At 43.2% G+C, this 17,720-nt stretch overlaps 2 protein-coding genes across 4 annotated transcripts in view; one reads left to right on the top strand and one right to left on the bottom strand.

The window, feature by feature from the left end:
- Nucleotides 1–414: 414 nt before the first annotated feature.
- On the bottom strand, nt 415–9,668 carry LOC102022458 (translation initiation factor IF-2-like). Its single transcript, XM_005374686.1, has 4 exons — nt 9,624–9,668; nt 8,940–9,271; nt 8,339–8,822; nt 415–537 (listed from the first exon to the last, which is right to left on the bottom strand). The coding sequence occupies exons 1-4, from the start codon at nt 9,666–9,668 to the stop codon at nt 415–417; spliced, it is 984 nt and encodes a 327-aa protein (XP_005374743.1).
- E2f7 (E2F transcription factor 7) overlaps nt 8,761–17,720 on the top strand; it is a 38,633-nt gene continuing 29,673 nt past the window's right edge. Inside the window, exons 1-3 of one of the 3 annotated variants that reach the window (XM_005374351.2) lie at nt 8,761–9,086; nt 9,751–9,843; nt 16,294–16,569. In XM_005374351.2, the coding sequence (XP_005374408.1) occupies nt 9,751–9,843; nt 16,294–16,569 (369 nt within the window). In that variant the 5' untranslated portion in view covers nt 8,761–9,086. Of the gene's footprint in view, nt 9,091–9,750; nt 9,844–16,293; nt 16,570–17,720 lie in introns of all 3 variants that reach the window. The other 2 variants (XM_013517776.1, XM_005374349.1) reach the window with 2 other exon arrangements.

The following is a 17,720-nucleotide window of genomic DNA, read 5'->3' as shown; positions in this document are numbered from 1 at the left end:
GATTGGAATTCTGGGTTTTCTCCTTCAGGCAAGGACCACACAGATATTTGGTGGCCAGAGGGCAGCCTGTGGCAGAAAGGGCTGGCCTTTCCCTTTGTATTAGTTTCTTGCTGCAGCCTCAATGATTACAATCACCACTGCCCTTGAATCCATTGTGGACCAAAGCCTTCTGGTTTTTCTCTTAAGAGGGTGCAAGGAAAGTAATGCATGCTTTGCCAACTGTATTTTCTCCCTACTGTATGTTGTAAACAAACCTGCCCATGGCTTATAAAGTGCTTGGTATCCTCTGTAGTGAAAAGGGTCAGTGCATAACAGCATTATTGTTTCACTACATTAATTAATAATTAATGTGTAAAAAGTAAATGAAACTGACTAAAGATTTATGAATGCTCTCTGAGTTGCCCAGCCCAAATACTATTCATTGAAGTTTAATGGTATTAATATGTGTGCATCTTCAGTTCCAGTGAGATCGCCAGTGGCCTGAAACAAGACTGTTTTGAAGTCTTTCAAAGACCCATCTATGAGTGTTCCCCATACCTAAAAAAAAAAAAAAAAAAAAAAATTAGGTTATCTGTTAATCAGGGATCTCCAGAGAATATCAAACAGAATGTGTATATAGAAACAAATTGATTTCCAGAAATGGGCTCACATGTGGCTGTGAAGGTTTAACAAGTATAAAATCTACTGAGAGCAGCTGGGAGACTTACAGCTCAGGAAATAGGGGCAATTGGATTCTGAAATCAACTTGCTGTAAAGCCAAGGGAAGCTGATGTTGCAGATGAAATCTGAGGCTGTCAGCTGGCAGAATTCCCTTTTCCTCAGAAGCGGCCAACCTTTTATTCTAGTCATGTCCTCAACTGATTAGATGAGGCTCATCTACATTGTGAAAGTGACCTACTTTATACAGCACTTAATTTAAAATGTAAATTTCACTTAAAGCACTTTCACAGAAACATCCAGAAAAATGCCTGATTAAATATCTGGGCATTGTAGCAGGGACAAGTTGATACATAAAATTAACCATCAAACTACCTACCTCTTTAAACAGGAAAACCTCAAAATGTTTTTGCACAGCCATGTGCAAACCAAGAGAGCTTATCTCTTATCAGCCTTGCAGCCTATACAAAAGTTCCCCTTTTACTAATTGCATATTTCATGAAAGAACCATTAGACAACGGTCAAAGCCTAATTATTTTTTTATTCTTGTGAAAATATTGTGTCTTGTTTTTATTTTTAAAATTTTAGTCCTATTATTACGATATGTTATCTCAGATTGACAAAACTGTCTGGTTTCCTCTGTTTGTGAAATGTTCTTGGTTATGCATCAGGTGAATTTGTACTATTTTACTTCTTTAAAAAGCTCACTAGAAAGAGTAAAATTATTCACATAACTATATTGTTCTTCAACTAGCAATTTGTTTGATTTATACTGACAATAAGGTGGAATCATTTTTTTGAAATTTGGACTTATTTTTTAAAATCACAAAATTACAGGAAGCTTTTTAAAAAAGAAAAAATTTAAACTAAAAGGGTACCTTAGCATTGTCATTGTAACTGCAAGCATCAATAAAATGTTTAATAACCACTAGAAAAGTAAAGCAACTGGAAAAATGGAATAACAAATTCCTACAGCAAATTTCAGAAAGCTTAAGAAAATAGCAGAAGTGATCACCAGGGAACATTATCAAACAATGAGAAATCCAATAAAACTGGGTATTAACAATAAGAAATACTCCTCAGGTCAAAGAAGCTAGGCAGAATTTAACTTCATCAGAAAAAAGCTGAACTCTTCATTTTAAACATGTTGAATATCTATAATAAAGAATTAGACACACAACGCTATTGGAGCAGTTTACTAAATACACGTAGGTGTAAAGGGCAAGAAGGAATCAAAGCAACAAATATTAGCTCCTAGAGAGGCACTTGGCAGGATGCAACTTGGCTTTGGATTGGGAGGAGGGAGGAAGTGGCCAATGCCATCTCCCAGCTGCCAGCAGCAAGGCCTTCCACAACTGGTAGCACCAGCGACACTGCCTAGAAGCAGCAAAGCAAAGATCTAAGCCTGGCATCACTGGATAGCAGCAGCAGCAGCAGCAGCCAGAACACCCAGGGGAGGGCACAGGGCCTCACAGGATGTCCCTGACCTAAGTGATGACAGCTTTGCCGGCAAGAGGGAGGCGCTGCATGAACACGCATTGTCAGTGGGAGGAGAACGAAACCACACGAGCAGCGGAGTCCACAGGTGTCAGAGGAGGCAGGAAGAGAGCATTAGCATGTGCGACTGGAGACTAACAGTTCACTCCAAAGGAAGGGTGGAAGGTGAGTCTTTGCACATGGCTAGAAATTCCAGTACAGACAGCACCCAACTATTATGATGATAGTTCAACGTAGGTTTTAAGACTTTCCAATGGTACAAAAGTGCTACGCATTCCGTGGACGTTATACTCTAAATATGGAATTTGATCTTTTCCTGGCTGGTGATAGACAGTACAATACTCTAATTAGATGCCCAGCAGCAAAGAACCGCAGCACCCAGTCGACCATGTGACCACGGAACAAGTGATACTCCGTACAGTGTATTTACTGTGTCCAGTGCTTTTTTGACTAGAGGTATTCAATTAATTACAGGAGATATTCATCGACTTACCATAAAATAGGCTTTGTGGTAGATGACTTTGCCCAGCTGTAAGCTAATACAAGTGGTAAGCTTATTTAAGGTAAGCATAGTTTAAGCTATGTTCAGAAAATTAGGTTATTAAATGCATTTTCAATTACAATATTTTCAATTGATGATGTGTTTACCAGGATGTAACCCTACTGAGCACTGAGGACCATCTCTACTCTATTTAAGGTATTACAGAGAAAATAATTATTGTGTACTTTAAAAGTAACTCCATCCCATGCCCCTTCTGTCCATGGTCTGAGGAAACATGTCTTAACATGCTACATGGGTCATGTTGGCCAAATGATTACTCTTTCCAGGAACAACATGCATTTTAACAAAGACTTAATGTAGACAACACCTTAACCTTTATATAATAAAACTTCTCTCTCACAATAATGGGAGACTCCTAGATTATGGCATCTCCACTGAGGCTCAATACCCACTTCTCGTTTTTTCCATGGCCAGAAAGCCCTATGTATGAGGTGACTCCTTGGTAAGAAAAGACAATATTTGTAGTATTTGAACTTAAATTTGGCATCCCTAAGCCACTCAGCCCAAACTCTCCTTACTACTCTTCTTCTCAAACTCTCTCTATACTGCGCAATGGAAATATTTTCATTTGTCCTACGAAGTGTTACAATAAATGCTATCAGAATAGTGCTACTTGATGAGTACAAGAAGTTACAGGAAGCCATTTAATTCTAAACTGAGAAGAATGAAGATCACAAAGGAGAGTCTTTGGCCTGATGTTTTTTCACATTTTCATTATTAATACGCAGGTACATACATTTGCTCAGTGACACCAAATACAGAAGTTAAAATGCGGTTCCAGTAACGGTCTCATCAACCACACAAGTAATAGTACAATCAGGACCGCATGGCAAACAGCTTTAAGAGAATGTACTAGGTGTCCAGTAAGTATGTAGAAGAGCAGGTTTTTCAGGTCTTCTCACTCAACCCACCACTTACGGGGAAAACTGAGGCTTAGTAGGCTATTTCTTTCCGTTCCTGATCACCCAGGAAGTTCATGACCAAACTTGATTTAGAATCTATGTTTCTCTACTCCTCAAAATTAAATCCTTCATTTCTCGATAAGATGCTAGAGATTCAGGAAAGCACGTATTGCTCATTTTCTCCAGAATCTTGGTCTCAGGGCAGCGGTCAGTCCCAATTTTATCATCCCACCCACCACGGAGCTCTAGCCAATCATGCTGAAGACTGCAGATAAATGTTGCACCACACAGCCAGGTATGGTGGTGCACTCTGGTAATCCCAGCACTCAGGAGGCTGAGGCAGGAGGATTGTCGGAAGTTTAAGGCCAGCCTGGGCTCTGTAGCGAGTTCAAGGCCAGCCTGAACTACATAGGGAGACCTTCTCTCCAAAAACAAACACAACAAAACAAAAACAAAACAAAAGTTTTGGATGCCCCTTTATACAGTCTCCATTCCCATACTAGTCCCAGAAACATCCATCTCAAAATTTATCCCATCTGTTGTGATCTAAAATGTTTGATTCAGCATAGTCCCCTCCCCATCCCCGCTTTAAGCATGTGCAGATATACACACATGCACACCAAATGCAATATCTTTTCATTTAGTGAAAATGCAAATCACATGGCTATTAAAAATATGTATAACCTTGCTCCACAGTGACATGGGTCTGTAGAAGAATGAATTTCTCTGCTCCTTATGGTGCATACATTCACAGCTAAAGTACCTCCCTTTGAACAGCTGGACATCTGGATGTCATTTGACCTAGGAGCCCTAACTGCCCTTTGGTATTATTTTTCTTTCTATTGTTGCTAAGGTCATGGGCAGGAACTAATAATCACGGACTCATTCCCTTCACATTGTTGTTAGCCAGCCAAAAATAAATGTTCTGCCTTCTCTAAACTTGCTAGCAGTTAGAGAAGCAAATGTCACATTCTTAGATCAATGAATGAAGACAAAGGTCTTTTAAAATAGCAGCCCTCGGATTAAGAACTGTTAGTTACCTGGGCACAGCGGTACACAGTTGTAATCATAGCAACCCAGGAGGTTGAGGCAGGTAGGTGACAAGCTCAAGGTCAGCCTGGGTAACTTCGTGAGACCCTATCTCTACAGAGAAGTAGGAGAAAGAGAAGCGGGAGAGGAGAAGGGACAAAGAGCAGGAAAGAGGGAGGGGAAGGGGAGGAAAGACAGAGGAGAAGGAGGAAGACGACAACAACACAAGACTACTACAAGTTACACGGAAGCTCGAGAATCGCCATGATGTGAAGCTAAGGTCCCTGTTCCCTGCGGGGTACAGAATCAGTTCCCAGTTAACCTTTTCTGACTGTACTTTTGAACACAGATGCCACACCAAGACCAGTTTATTTCCCCTGCTTTTTTAAAATAGAAGGGGCACTGCCTTGTCCTAAAAACTGACACGAATTCTTCTACACTTTGTATGCTTCCTGGAAAGTGTGATTAATCTCTCGTTTCTGTAAATCTTGGGATTTGGAACGCCAAAGGGGTAAAATACTTTTTACAGGTTTGAGACGGAGTAGAGTACATTGTTTACACACAGACAGTTCTATGATTATGCTCCTGCTCACAGACCTTATCACTCACTCTTCTATCCCCACCTCACCCATCAGATCTCTCATTTATGTCTTCCACTCCTTCCAAAACCAGTGACATCGCCATAAGCCAGCCAGACCCAGCCCTTCTAAATCTCTGCACCTCCTCCAGAGGGTAGCACACCCGCCCCCCTTTTCCTCTTCTGAGTGACAGGACCTGAGGATCCATTGCTAGAACCGCTGAATTAGAAGCATCCAACAAAATCAATAAGGAAGCATATCACTAGCACGGTGTTGAGAAACAAGACACTAAGCATTTAAAAATATGTATCACCCAAGTCAAATCCCAGACCATAAAAAAAGAAATATCTGGATGTGGGGTTCAAGTATTGGAGTTTTTAAATATCTTCCCAGGTGATGCTAAAACACTAGACAAGGTCGAGAACCACAAGCTGATCACGATATATAACCCTGGGGATTGTTGCCATGTAGGTAACACTATACTATTCCGAAGTCAGTGACCTTTTCAGGCAGACATCATTGAGGAAGGATAATAATTCAACTGGCATGAAACCTTACCTAGTTGTTTTAAAACATGGTCCTTTGACACTTCCCTTTTGAGAGGTGGAGCATGTGGCATCTCCCCCTGAACATGGGTGGCTACTTCATCCAAAACAGTAGTACAGAGTTGATGCTATCTTAGTTCCTAGGCTATGTCACAAAAGGACGGCTGTTCTGCCAGCTGAGACAGTCATTTATGATACTTTGCGCCACTAGAGAAGAGATCTGACTGCCTGCAGTCAGATCTGCATAAGGAAGATCAGCTATGTGGAAAAGCCACACACAGGGCGTTCCCCAGCCCGCTTCCCACCCAGCATCAGTGGTCACTGAATAACTGAGAGATTAACAGACTGCTTATGAGTTCTAGGACTCAAAAGCATCAATTTAATAAATATTTTGAAATGATATCTCTGGATTTGTCCATCACTTCCTTTCCAGTGTTCCTCCAAATCTAAGGTCACTTCAACTTACAATAAAATTACAAGTGTCTGGAGCTACATATTTACTTTTTTTTATTTAAATGGATACAGGCTGTTTGAGTTGAAATAGGAAAAGTACTTTTACTAGGAAAATGCCTGGAAAGTCTGTAACATAAAACCGCCTAACCTCAAGGAAACAACTGCCAAGTGTTTTGAAATAGGAGAAAAATGAATGCACTTTAATAATTTGAGGATTGGTCTACAGGTCTCCAAAAAGGTACCGATAAATTACGGACTCCATTAACATTACCTTATTTGGGGAAAGTGTCTTGCAGGCATCATTAGAGACCTTGAGATAGGATCATCCTGAACTTCCTAAGTGGGACCTAAATGCAGTCAGTGTCCTTATAAGAGACCCACAGGGACACTTAAAGACAAAAGAGGAGGTAATGTGACCACAGAGGAAGAGACTGGAGTGAGACACTCACAGGACAAAAACTGCTGACAGCCACCAGAAGCTATTTAGGCAAAGGACAGATTCTGCCCGAGCTCCCCAGAGGGGATGCGGCCACGTCAACACCTGCGGTTTTTTTTTTGTTTTTTTTTTTTAACTTCAGCCTCCTGAACTGTGAGAGAATAAATTTCTGCTCTCATAAGGCACCAGCTTGTGATTGTTAGTTTCAGAAGCCACAGAAAATTAAACCAGCTGGAAAAAGCATTTCCTCATCGAAATTTTCTGCTTTCCAATAAGAGCTGACTTTAATGAATTGCAGTTTTAATCTTTATAGCTCTACCTACAAGGTGGATTTCAGTTCGCAAGCGTTATTTCTATTATACAATATCAACTTTGTACTACTATTGCTACTTTTCTTTATGTTCAATATTTTGGATGGTTTCATGTCGTCAGTGTATGGCCCAGTGATGACTTTTAGGCTGTGTTTATGAATAATCTAAACAGAGTAAAAAAGGGAAGGACTTCATTGAGCCGGTGGTTCAAACAAGCCAATGGTTCACTGGATATCTGCCGATAGTTCTTTATACACAGGTGAGGAGCAGAGCTTGGTACAGAAAGGAGAAAGAATGACAGGTGGCCGTGCTGTAAGGTATACAGTTTACAAGTGACTGTCCGAAGACATGCTTTGAAAAAGGATGATTGAAAATTCCAGTTGAGGTCAGGGATATAGCTCAGAGGCACAGTGCCAGCCTGGCAAGCACAAGGTCCTGAGTTCGATTCCTTGTACTAAAAAAAAAGAAAAGAAAACAAAATTCCAGTACCCTACCAAATAGTTGAGCAGTACTTCTGGAAACTGTGGCTAGCAGTCATCAAAAATGAGCCAAGTATGAGCAGTTTTCATAGCTCACAAGCCTAAGGAAACACGAAGACTAAAAGTACGCTATCCTGGAAGGAAAGCCGCTGGATAAAAAGGCAATGTGAGTGAAATAATGACCTCAGTTCAGAATAATATACGCCAATGTTGGCTCACCAATTTCAATAAATGTCCTGTAACACTGGGTGGTTAAAAATGGGTACCTTCTGAGTACCTTCCCTGAAAGTGTTAAAGGCATCATATTACAGCGACACATGCCGGCCATGTTTATACCAGCCCAACTCATAACGGCTAAATCTTGGAAACACCTACATGCCCGTGGTATTTATACACAATGGAGTACTACTCTGCCACAAAGAAGGATAAGCTTGAGGCATTTGTAGGTAAGTGGATGTACCTCAAGACTATAATGTTAAGTGAAATAAGTTAGACACACAAGTTTAAATATGGCACAGTTTCTCTTATATGGGAAACCCAAAATATAAATAAAGAGCAGAATAACATAGTGAAATCTTTTTCAAATGGAAAGGGGGACAAGAGATGGAAGGGTGTGGGGGAAGGGACAAAACAAGCATTAAGGTGTTCCGTACATGTACCAACTCCCCGCGATAAATGTAATCATTGTGCACTGCAAACAGGTACTACTAAAAGAAAAAGAAAAAAAAATTAAAGGGAAAAAACCCCAGCTGCCTTTACCCACATTCATATTTTAACTAAGAAACAGGAGGAAGTGAAACATTTAACCCAAATCAGCAGTGTTGAGGAAACGCTCTTGACCGTTCCCCAGAAAGCAAGTCCTTATCATAAGTAATCTCATAAGGCTTCCCTCGCGTTCATTGTCTACGGCCATCACCGAGAACCTTTTCCAGCTCCGGACTTGTGAAAAGCTCAGGGAGCCTCGCTGGGCTCCAGGCCTGCCCGGCGCACCGGGCGGCGTCGCCTGCAAGTCCGGGCAGCGCCTCTCCGCGCGCGGGGCAGGGGGCGGGGGCGGCCCGCGTGCGCGGATCGTTTGTCCACACTCCATCTGCTTCCCTCCCGGGCGGGGCCCGCGGTCTCGGGACCCCGGCGGTCTTCTCTGCATAACAAAAGAGCCCGGCTCCCGCCGCCCGCGACGCCGGCCCGCGCCCGCGCCCGCTGCAGGACTCGCTCCAGGCGCGAGGTTTCCAGGTACCCGGAAGGGGGAGGGGGCGCGGCGGCAACAATTGGGCGGGGGCCGCAGAAACGCGCGGCTCGGAGCGCCAAGCCCGCGAGGGGCGGGGTCCCGGGCCGTGCCGCCGCGCGATTGGCCGGAGCCTTCGCGCCTGCCGCCGCTGATTGGAGGATGCTCAAATTCGGTCTCAAGGCGCCAGAGGAGGTGTTTTAGCGGGGACCGCGATCCAGCCTGGAGTCGCGCTGGGCGGGTAGGAACGCTGGCGCTGCCGGGTCACCGCGGGTCCCCGCCAGCGCTGGGCACTCGGAACCGCGGGTCTGCGCGCCTCGCCTGGCCTTCCCGATGTCGCCGGCCGGTTGCTGATACCTGCATCCTCTGCCCGCAGCGGCGTGGGGCCGCGGAGGTCCGGCAGAGGCAGAGCGGAGTGAGTAAGCGTGCGGCCCGGGCTGGCGGGAGGCGGGAATCGGGGCGCGGGGACCCCGCCGCCCGGCTGCCAGCCTGCCACCCTCTCCGGCCGGCGCCGGACCGGGGCGTCTGCGGTGGGACCTGGCGCGCGCGCACTGTGCCGCTGCAGCCGTCCCTTCCCCAGCCCTCGCCCTCGCCGGCGACCTGGGGGTCCCACGGGAAGCGTTTAACTTCGAGGTCTGCCTGGAGGCCTGCGAAGGACCTGTTGCGAGCGCTGAGTGCGTTTGCTCTAGCGATCAGGTTTCCTGCCCCCCTGACTCAAACCCCCTCGAAGCCGAATTCCTCCCAGTTCTTTGCGCCAAAATTAACTGACCTGGAGAGACCCCGTACGGTATTCTAACAGATTTGCCCAACAGCCTCCTGGCTTAGCAATTTTCTTTTGCCTTGTTGCTTTTCATGAAGAATTAATGTTTTTGTCGGTATGTTTTTTTCTTCCCAGATTTTCAGTAATTGTGTTTGTTCGCGTGAATTTTAGGTAGGGCGGGAGGGTGTCTACACTTCTGAAAATTCCCAGGATGTCTTTAGGGAGGGGGAAGGTCATCCTCACAAACAACCAGTACGTGCTTTTGTGGAAGGAAAATATCTAAGTATAAAATCATTTCTAATGTAACCGTGCATTACAGATGGAGGTAAATTGTTTAACACTAAAAGACCTGATCAACCCCAAGCAGGCCAGACTAGACTTGGCAATTGAAGATGGGGAAAATGCACAAAAGGTAAGCACGCCTGAGTACCTTAATCTCCACAAAGCAAAGGTGGGAAATCCGCTGAAGTGTTTCCGTGTGCCACCTGTACTTGTCTTATGAGGTTCTTGATTAATTTTGGTGGACCTGATAGAAACAAATAGGATACGTTTTAACAAATAGAACCCTCCAAACCGTTACTGTTTCCATTCCTTTCTCAGCCTTGTGTAGTGAGTAGATGTAGTACTGGAACCAGCTTATTTAACTCAGAGATATGGTGGACAGACGCAGCGCTCAATTTATAATGCTTACAGTTGTCAAAGATGGTTTTGTAGGAGTGTTGGCCTCAGGAAAATAGATTTGTGTAGTTATAAATTCTGGATTATTAAAATGTTGAGAAATGTCTCCTTACCAAGGAACCAGCGGTAAGTCTCTCGCCCACATACTCAAGAATGTGGCCTGTGCCTACCGCATACCAAGACCAAGTGACTGGCCCCACCAACATACTCTAAAGATTTTGCAGTGCTTCTGCTATTTTTATACTGAGCCATTCTTTGTCTTTTGTACTCCTTGAATTTATAAGACTGTATCTTCAAAAAAATTCATATCTCAACTGTCCTCTAACCAACATCAGCACAAACCAGCAGATGACCCACCAAAAAAGCATCATAGCCTATTAGCAGTAAAGAGCTAAGCATTTTTAGACAGAGGCAAATAAATAACAAAGCTAGTTTTAGAAACTTTGAGTATAAATCTGAGAGAACTAACTTCCTTGAGCGTTGTGCTTCTCTTGGTTTATGGTCTTATTTTTAGGCTTAACGTCAACAGTGAGCCTTCCTAGTCACGCAACCTTTAAACAATCCTTGAAATTTACTAATTTTGAATAGGTATGAAACTATATACTTCCCAATATTTGATTTCTTTTTGTTAGGAAAAGAAGAATACCAAAACATGCTTGTTTTAAAGATGACTTTAAAATGACTAAGGCATATGAAGGTAGAACTGACCAGCCCTTTAAGTATATATTTAGAGTTCTGGCTTGGCAAATTTCAGAGCAAAATTTTTTTGGTTTTCTTGATATTTTGGATGATTCAGCCTTGAAAGAAAATTTACATTCATACAAAATCTAAATCAGTGTTCTAAGTCAGTGTTCCACTTCCATCCTTCTGGGTCAGGGACTTATCAAAAGCCTTCGACAAGGGGCCACTAGTTAGCCTCAGAGAGGGCTGTGTCCAGGTAAGCTTTCATGTTTTAATGAGTGTGCAGAAATAAGTAACTCAAAGCAGGTTGGGAAAGTGGTTAAAATATTTGAAATAGAGTGCATGAGCAGGGATTATTTCACCTCCTAGAAAAGTCAAGAGATGAGAGCAGAGAGCTTCTGCAAAGACCCTAGGATGGGCCTTTCCTTTCCATGTTGCTCGAAAGTGTAGGAAGGTGAGCAGGGATTATTTCACCTCCTAGAAAAGTCAAGAGATGAGAGTAAAGAGCTTCTGCAAAGACCCTAGGATGGGCCTTTCCTTTCCATGTTGCTCAAAAGTGTAGGAAGGAGGCTTTGTAGGGTTGATAAGAACATAAGTTTGAAGTCACAGAGTCCTAAGCTTGATCTGTGCTCTACCATTTATTATTAGGACCTCAGACAAATACAAGGTCTTTGAACAAATGTTTGTTTCCAGCAGTGGAGATACAGTGGTTTAATGAGTCTCCTAACCTTGTTCAGCCCCTTTTTTCCTTCCGTGAATTGGAGCTAACACGTAGCACCTCTCCCGTTGGGTTTTTGCAAAGCACCCAGCAGCACATACTATTCACATTCACTGAATTAAACTGACAACCCAAAGGTGAGTATGCTGTAGGCCTTGCCACTCAGTTATCTGAGGGACTTTCAGAGACCTAGAGGTAAAACTAGGCAGGAGTACTATAGCTTAGTCAGTGTCATAATAGAAGCGGGGACAAAGTACCGGGGCATAACAGAGGACAAAGGAGTCAACTCAAGGGATTTGGAAGGCTTCCGAAAGAAGGAACAGCTGAGTTCCACCGTCCTGGATGAGGAAGTTCAGTAACCTACGAGAAAGAAGAGTGAGTGAGATGGACAATTCAGGCAGAAGAAACAACGTGAGGTATGGGCCTTTGAGAAATGATCAAGAAGTTCACAGTGGCCAAAAGCCAGTGATGCTGAGTGTTTCCTTCCAGAAATGCCCCTGGGGGAGATAGGGGAGCTGTGTCTGCTTGATTAGTCGTTTAGATGGTTTCCTTCTTGACATCTGCACACTGGTCAAGACCCGAAGTGCTCTGTTGTGCTTGCATCATGTGTCCATTCATGAAAAAACTTTTCTTGAAAACATACAGACATTTTTAACATTTTTACCCAAATTTACTGCTCTTAGGTGTGGGCTTATAAATGCAACTCTCTGATACATTAGGGAGGTAAGATTCTGCAGTGCATTTGGGAATGATAAAAGTAAGAAGTAGATAGTTCAGGGGAAAAGGTGAATGCCAAAGTTGAGCTGTTGGGAGGGCTCAGTGCAAGAGCTCACACTTGACCTCCGCTGGTGGAAATGAATGCTGAGGCCTCCGCGTGCAAGTAGAGAGGAAGGTAGCTAGTGAGGTAGAAGTGAGCATGGCACAGCTGAGGAAAGTCATGTCTTTTGGGAGTGGTTTGAGAAGGTAAGTTAAATTTGGACTATGTTTGTACTGGGTGATTTATAAGCAGGATACACTTGGTTGCCTGATTTTGAAATTTGTGAAAGGTCCTAGACTTGGAGTGAAACTTGGGAATCATCGGCATGCAGGTTGACTTTAAACTCGTTTATGTGAGATTAGGGGAACCGCCCCAGAGAAAGTGAATAGGGAGAGAAGGCCGAAGGGCTAAGTGTGGACTTCCGCATTTTGTGAAGGGTAGAAAGAAGTGGAACCAGTGAAGGAGACTAAGAAGGCACAGTCAGAAGAATGAAGAGAGCCAAGAAAGAAAGAGCAGTATTTCAGAAGCGAGGGGCTCCCTTAACTGCTGCAGGGAGCTCAAGTAAGATATTTCACCACTGAGTTGATTTGGCAACCGGCAGGTGAAAGCTGTGGATCAGAACAGGCTTGGTGGGGAAACCGCTGGAAGGAAGGTGGGAGAGAGCCCTCAGTGAGATTACTCCTAGAAAGTATACTCTGGCAGGAAGGAGAGTTGGATCAGCAGACAGAGGAGATCCTTCCTAACTTGTAGTATTTACAATGAGCCCTCAACAATAGGTAGGATTTCAGCAGGCAGAGGTCTCCCAGTTGCACTGAGGAGAAGGTGAGGGCGTGAGCAGCAACTTAGGTGATTCAGTGCACAGGGCGGGTTTGAAGGAGAGCAGCTGGACCGCGGGGCAAAGTGTGGGATATGCCTGAAGGGGAACTGGAAGAGTTGCTCAGATACTGTCAATGGCCTGGACAGTGCTGATGACTGCAGATATTTGAGGTTACATGATTGAAGCTGTAAGAAGATGGAACCAGGACTAGGACTGAGATCTTTCAGCTACTAAGGCCTTTGTATGGCAGCATTTACCTGTAGTTGTAGTGCAGATACTGTATTAATAACGATAATAACGAACATTTTGTAGCACTTGGCAGATGACAGTGCTTCACTTGGCAGATGACAATGCTTCACTTGCAGTATTTGAGCTAATCTTCACAGCAGCTGTAACGCGCATAAGCCTAGGTGCATTACCTCTTTTGCGTCTGAGAACTGGAGGACCAATTCATGGGTTCCATTCTCCAGGCTCTCGTTCAGGAAGTGATTTTTAAGATGTTGCAGGCTACGTTTTCTGACAAGTAGATCTCACCTGGAATTTAGTGTGTGGATTTATGAGGCCCTTGGGTTCAAGGCTGGGGGAGGGCAGGGGAGGGAAGGGAAGGGAGTACAATTGGAGAAAAGGGAAAATGGAGGGGCATTTAATTAGAGAAGTCTGAGCTTTGGAGAGTTCTAGGGTGACCCTTAGGTGTGGTCCTCAGTTGGGACGAGGAGACCAGGCTTTTCTGTGTCAGTGCTACCTCTGCCAGGCCTCCCATGAGAAGGGTGAGCCTGGACTTGTCAGCCTTTCTCAGTCCAGGCGGTCTGGCTAAGACTGGCTGTTGGCATGATTTCCAGCAGCTGAGGGCCTGAGTCATTCATCCCCAGAGAGATCTTGGTGCATCCCAGCATCCACTACACAGTAGGCAGCCTTGCTAGAAAGCCTTGAAGACGGTTACCTTGGTCTGAATTCTTTTTTTACATACAGAAACTTGTGCCCAGACAGAATGAGCCATACACAGCTGAAACAAACCAGATTCTAAGTTCCCATGCTAATCCCCTTTCCTTTGCCTTCTGCCGTGTCAGAATAATAGAACAGACAGCTAAAGTGGGATATAGAGTTGTGACACAGTCCTAACCTGCCATGCAACCTGAGTCCCCTCCTACTTTACTACTTAAACTATGGTACAGATATGTCAAAGTGTATAAACAAGTAATCCATTCTGAATTTCTGTCTAGCTTGAGAAAAAATAGGAACTCAGCTCCTGGGAGGACAGGTACTGTGGCAATAGCAGGGAAGGAGAATAAAGATCTGTCCTTACTGTGAGGAGTGAGATGTGGAACTGACGTCCACATGTACACTGCCTCATTATGGAGTCATGACACGCCCAGGAAGTTAAATAGCAATATGATGTGCTACATTATATTAACTCAAAGTGCTATATTATATGAGCTCTAAGTGAATGGCAATAAAGAATGAGAGCGAGGGGAAAAGGCAATAGTAAGTTTTACTGAGGAACTATTCTCAAATAGTTGAGAGGTTGGTGTGTTTATGAACTGAATTTCCAGCTGAGAGTGTGGAAGTACAGTGAGGTGAAGGACTTGCCCATATTCACTCTGCGAAGTAGCAGAGACTGAGACACGGCTCCAGGTCCCGCATCACCACTTCCCCGTACTGCTTCTCCCAAGATGCTAATGGGGGGTCCTTGCCTGCTGAGTTGTTCGAGCTGTGAAAAAGGTGACTTCCTCCCAGTTTCACCCAGGACAGACTGATTTCTAGATGCAGCAGTTCAGAAACACCTGCTTCCAGCTGTCTCTTACATAGCAATGACTTTGACCCCAGATGAGGTTGTATATGCCCTAACACAGGTTATTTAACCTTTCTCTGCATCAGTTTCTTCATCTGTAAACTGGAAAAATAACAGTACCTGTGCCACAGCATTAGAAGAGGAATTAATACATATAAAGTACCTGAAGCAGGACATGGCACTCAGTAATTTCCCTTGAGAGTTCACAGTAGAACTCTTCATCAGAAGGACACACTGGCAGGGACTTGCTGGGAGTTGAGTAGGTGCTGTCCCCTAGGCTGTGTACTTACTACTTGATGACAGGGAAAATCATCTCCTTCATCCACACCCCTCCTGCACATTATGCCAGGACAGACTGTCGCTATGGTTAAGTGACTGATTAGCCAGAATCCAAGCATGCCATACTGTAGTGTGATACTCGTATAGGGAAAGGAGTGACAGATACTTAACTCATCCACCTTCAGGACTGTGTAAATCACTGTTACCAGGAAGTGAATTCTATAGGAAGAGCAGATCTTTCGATTTTGAATGGCAGAAATATTTTAGGAAGAAGAAAAATTTTTAATTACTTGGTAATTCTAAATGTGGGTTCTACATACTTAATCCTTTGTCATCATGGACCCATCTTTAATCTTTGCTTATAATTATCTACAAATTGTTACTAGGTTACAAAAAAATTAAAACTGTAAACTCAGGAGTTGAGCATTTAAAAACCTTATTGGTAATTTGATAATCGCCATCTAAACTTACGACCAGAAGTCTTTTTCTAGTTCAGCAGGCTGTGGGTTTGTCCGAGTAACAAACTAAAACGGCAAATCACATGAGATGACAGTTGTGTATTTGTCATATGAAGTAAGATCAGCTCTCAGTATGTGGGAGTTTGGAAATTCAAACTCTGCGGATGGTTTAAGAAACACTGCTCTAGAAGCATAGCATTACTACACAACACTCTAGTTTTGCTTAAAATATGGTATTTTGTTGGATGCTCTTTCTGTAGCTGGTTGCACTGTACTAATTGCTCTTAGTTCACTGGTGAACTTTAAACAACAGAAGCGTAATTGCTCTTTACTAGCTAGTGCAAACTTCTAAAAGTGTTTAAAAATATATATGTAGTCCTTAGAAAAAATATGAATTCAACCTGTATTGACCTTCATCATGCCCGCCTATTGTAAGTGTCAACCAATGACAGATCTTAGAGATGCCATGAAAATATATTTAAAAGGAGTACAGATCTCATTGGTGCCACGGTTCAATACCCATGAAGTCTTCTGTGCCCTTTCACTAACCCGATCCTGATACTTTTCAACCCTGAACATATGCAGTCCTGTTTGTATTTCCAAATCTTAGTCAGTGGTAGGAACAAACTACTTTTAGCTAGCATCTGCTTTTTCTTGCTAAAAGTCTCTCTCTTTTTTTAAATAGGAAAATATATTTGTTGATCGATTAAGGATGGCCCCAAAGACTCCAATAAAAAATGAGCCCATTGATTTATCAAAGCAAAAAATCTTCACTCCAGAAAGAAACCCCATTACTCCAGTTAAGCTTGTTGACAGACAGCAGACAGAACCATGGACACCCACAGCCAACCTGAAGATGCTCCTCAGCGCTGCCAGCCCAGACATAAGGGACCGAGAAAAGAAAAAGGGGCTGTTCAGGCCCATAGAAAACAAGGATGATGCGTCTTCAGACTCTCTGCAGGTAAACCGGAGGTACTCCACGGGCTTTTAAAGAATTCAGAAAACTTTTACTTAATTATTGGAAAGCTCACAGAATTCTCATTTTTCTATTCCTGTTAAACCAAAAGCAGTACTAAATGTAGTATCTTTTTTATGTATAGTGTAATTCTCATTCTATCTGAGTTTCTTGATGAATACCTTCCTCTCCTGTGTCTGATATTTTGACCAAACCACATTAACAAATGATAAGTTTTTAAAATATTGATTTAAAGATTGTACCGGGAACCGAACTCACAACCTTGCGCTTGCCAGGCAGGCGCTTTGCCGCTGAGCTAAATCCCCAGCCCCTGATTTAAAGATTTTAATGGAGGAATTCTGCTTGCTTAAAAGCTCCTGTGAGCTGGGCACGGTGGTGCACGCCTGTAAACCCAGCACTTGGGAGGCTGAGGCAGGAGGATCGCTGCGAGTTTGAGACCAGCCTGGGCTACAAACTGAGCTCAAGGCCCGCCTGAACTGTGCAATGAGACCCTTTCTCAAAAAGACTAAAAAATGAAAATATAAAAGCTTGTGTGATTTTTAATTATGCTCAGTTTTAAGGGTAATACTAATCTAAATAATTTCAGTTTGTAAAAGTCCATTTTTCCTTAGATGTTCATTTGCTTACTTCGGACTTTTATAAAGTCAGGTCATCTATAAATTACCTGTCATATGTAAAGAACTCGAGCTGCTGAATAAGCAGTGTATCTAAACTCAGTGGTTAGTCACTGCTCCATTGAACTTTTACCCAGACTTGATAAGAAAAGTGACATAGGTTAGAGTGTTTCTAACTATCTTTCCGCCTTTTCATACATTTTTAAGCTATAAAATGTGCCAAAATGAGGAAATTGGAAGGAGAAAAGAGAAAAAGATGTCCTGAATTACAATTTGAATTTAATAGGACAAATCGAATTAAATCCATTGGTAGAACTAGCAGAGTCTTGCATGTAACTAGATGCAAATCATACAGTTTGGAGAGTGATTCTTACATGCTTAAAGCCAGAAAATTTTCATAATTCCTGTTTTAGTTCTGGGCTGTTCTTAGCTGACTTTCTATTTTATATTTGATGTAGAAAGTGCAGGAAGCTTGTTTTCAGAGCCTTGCATTCATATCATTACCTGAGTGAGTGCAAGAAT

Source organism: Chinchilla lanigera, unplaced genomic scaffold (assembly GCF_000276665.1).
Source record: "Chinchilla lanigera isolate Chin_1 unplaced genomic scaffold, ChiLan1.0 scaffold00004, whole genome shotgun sequence".
NCBI lineage: Eukaryota > Metazoa > Chordata > Mammalia > Rodentia > Chinchillidae > Chinchilla > Chinchilla lanigera.
Note: the sequence above shows the minus strand (reverse complement) of the source record. Positions and strands in the feature narration are given on the sequence as shown.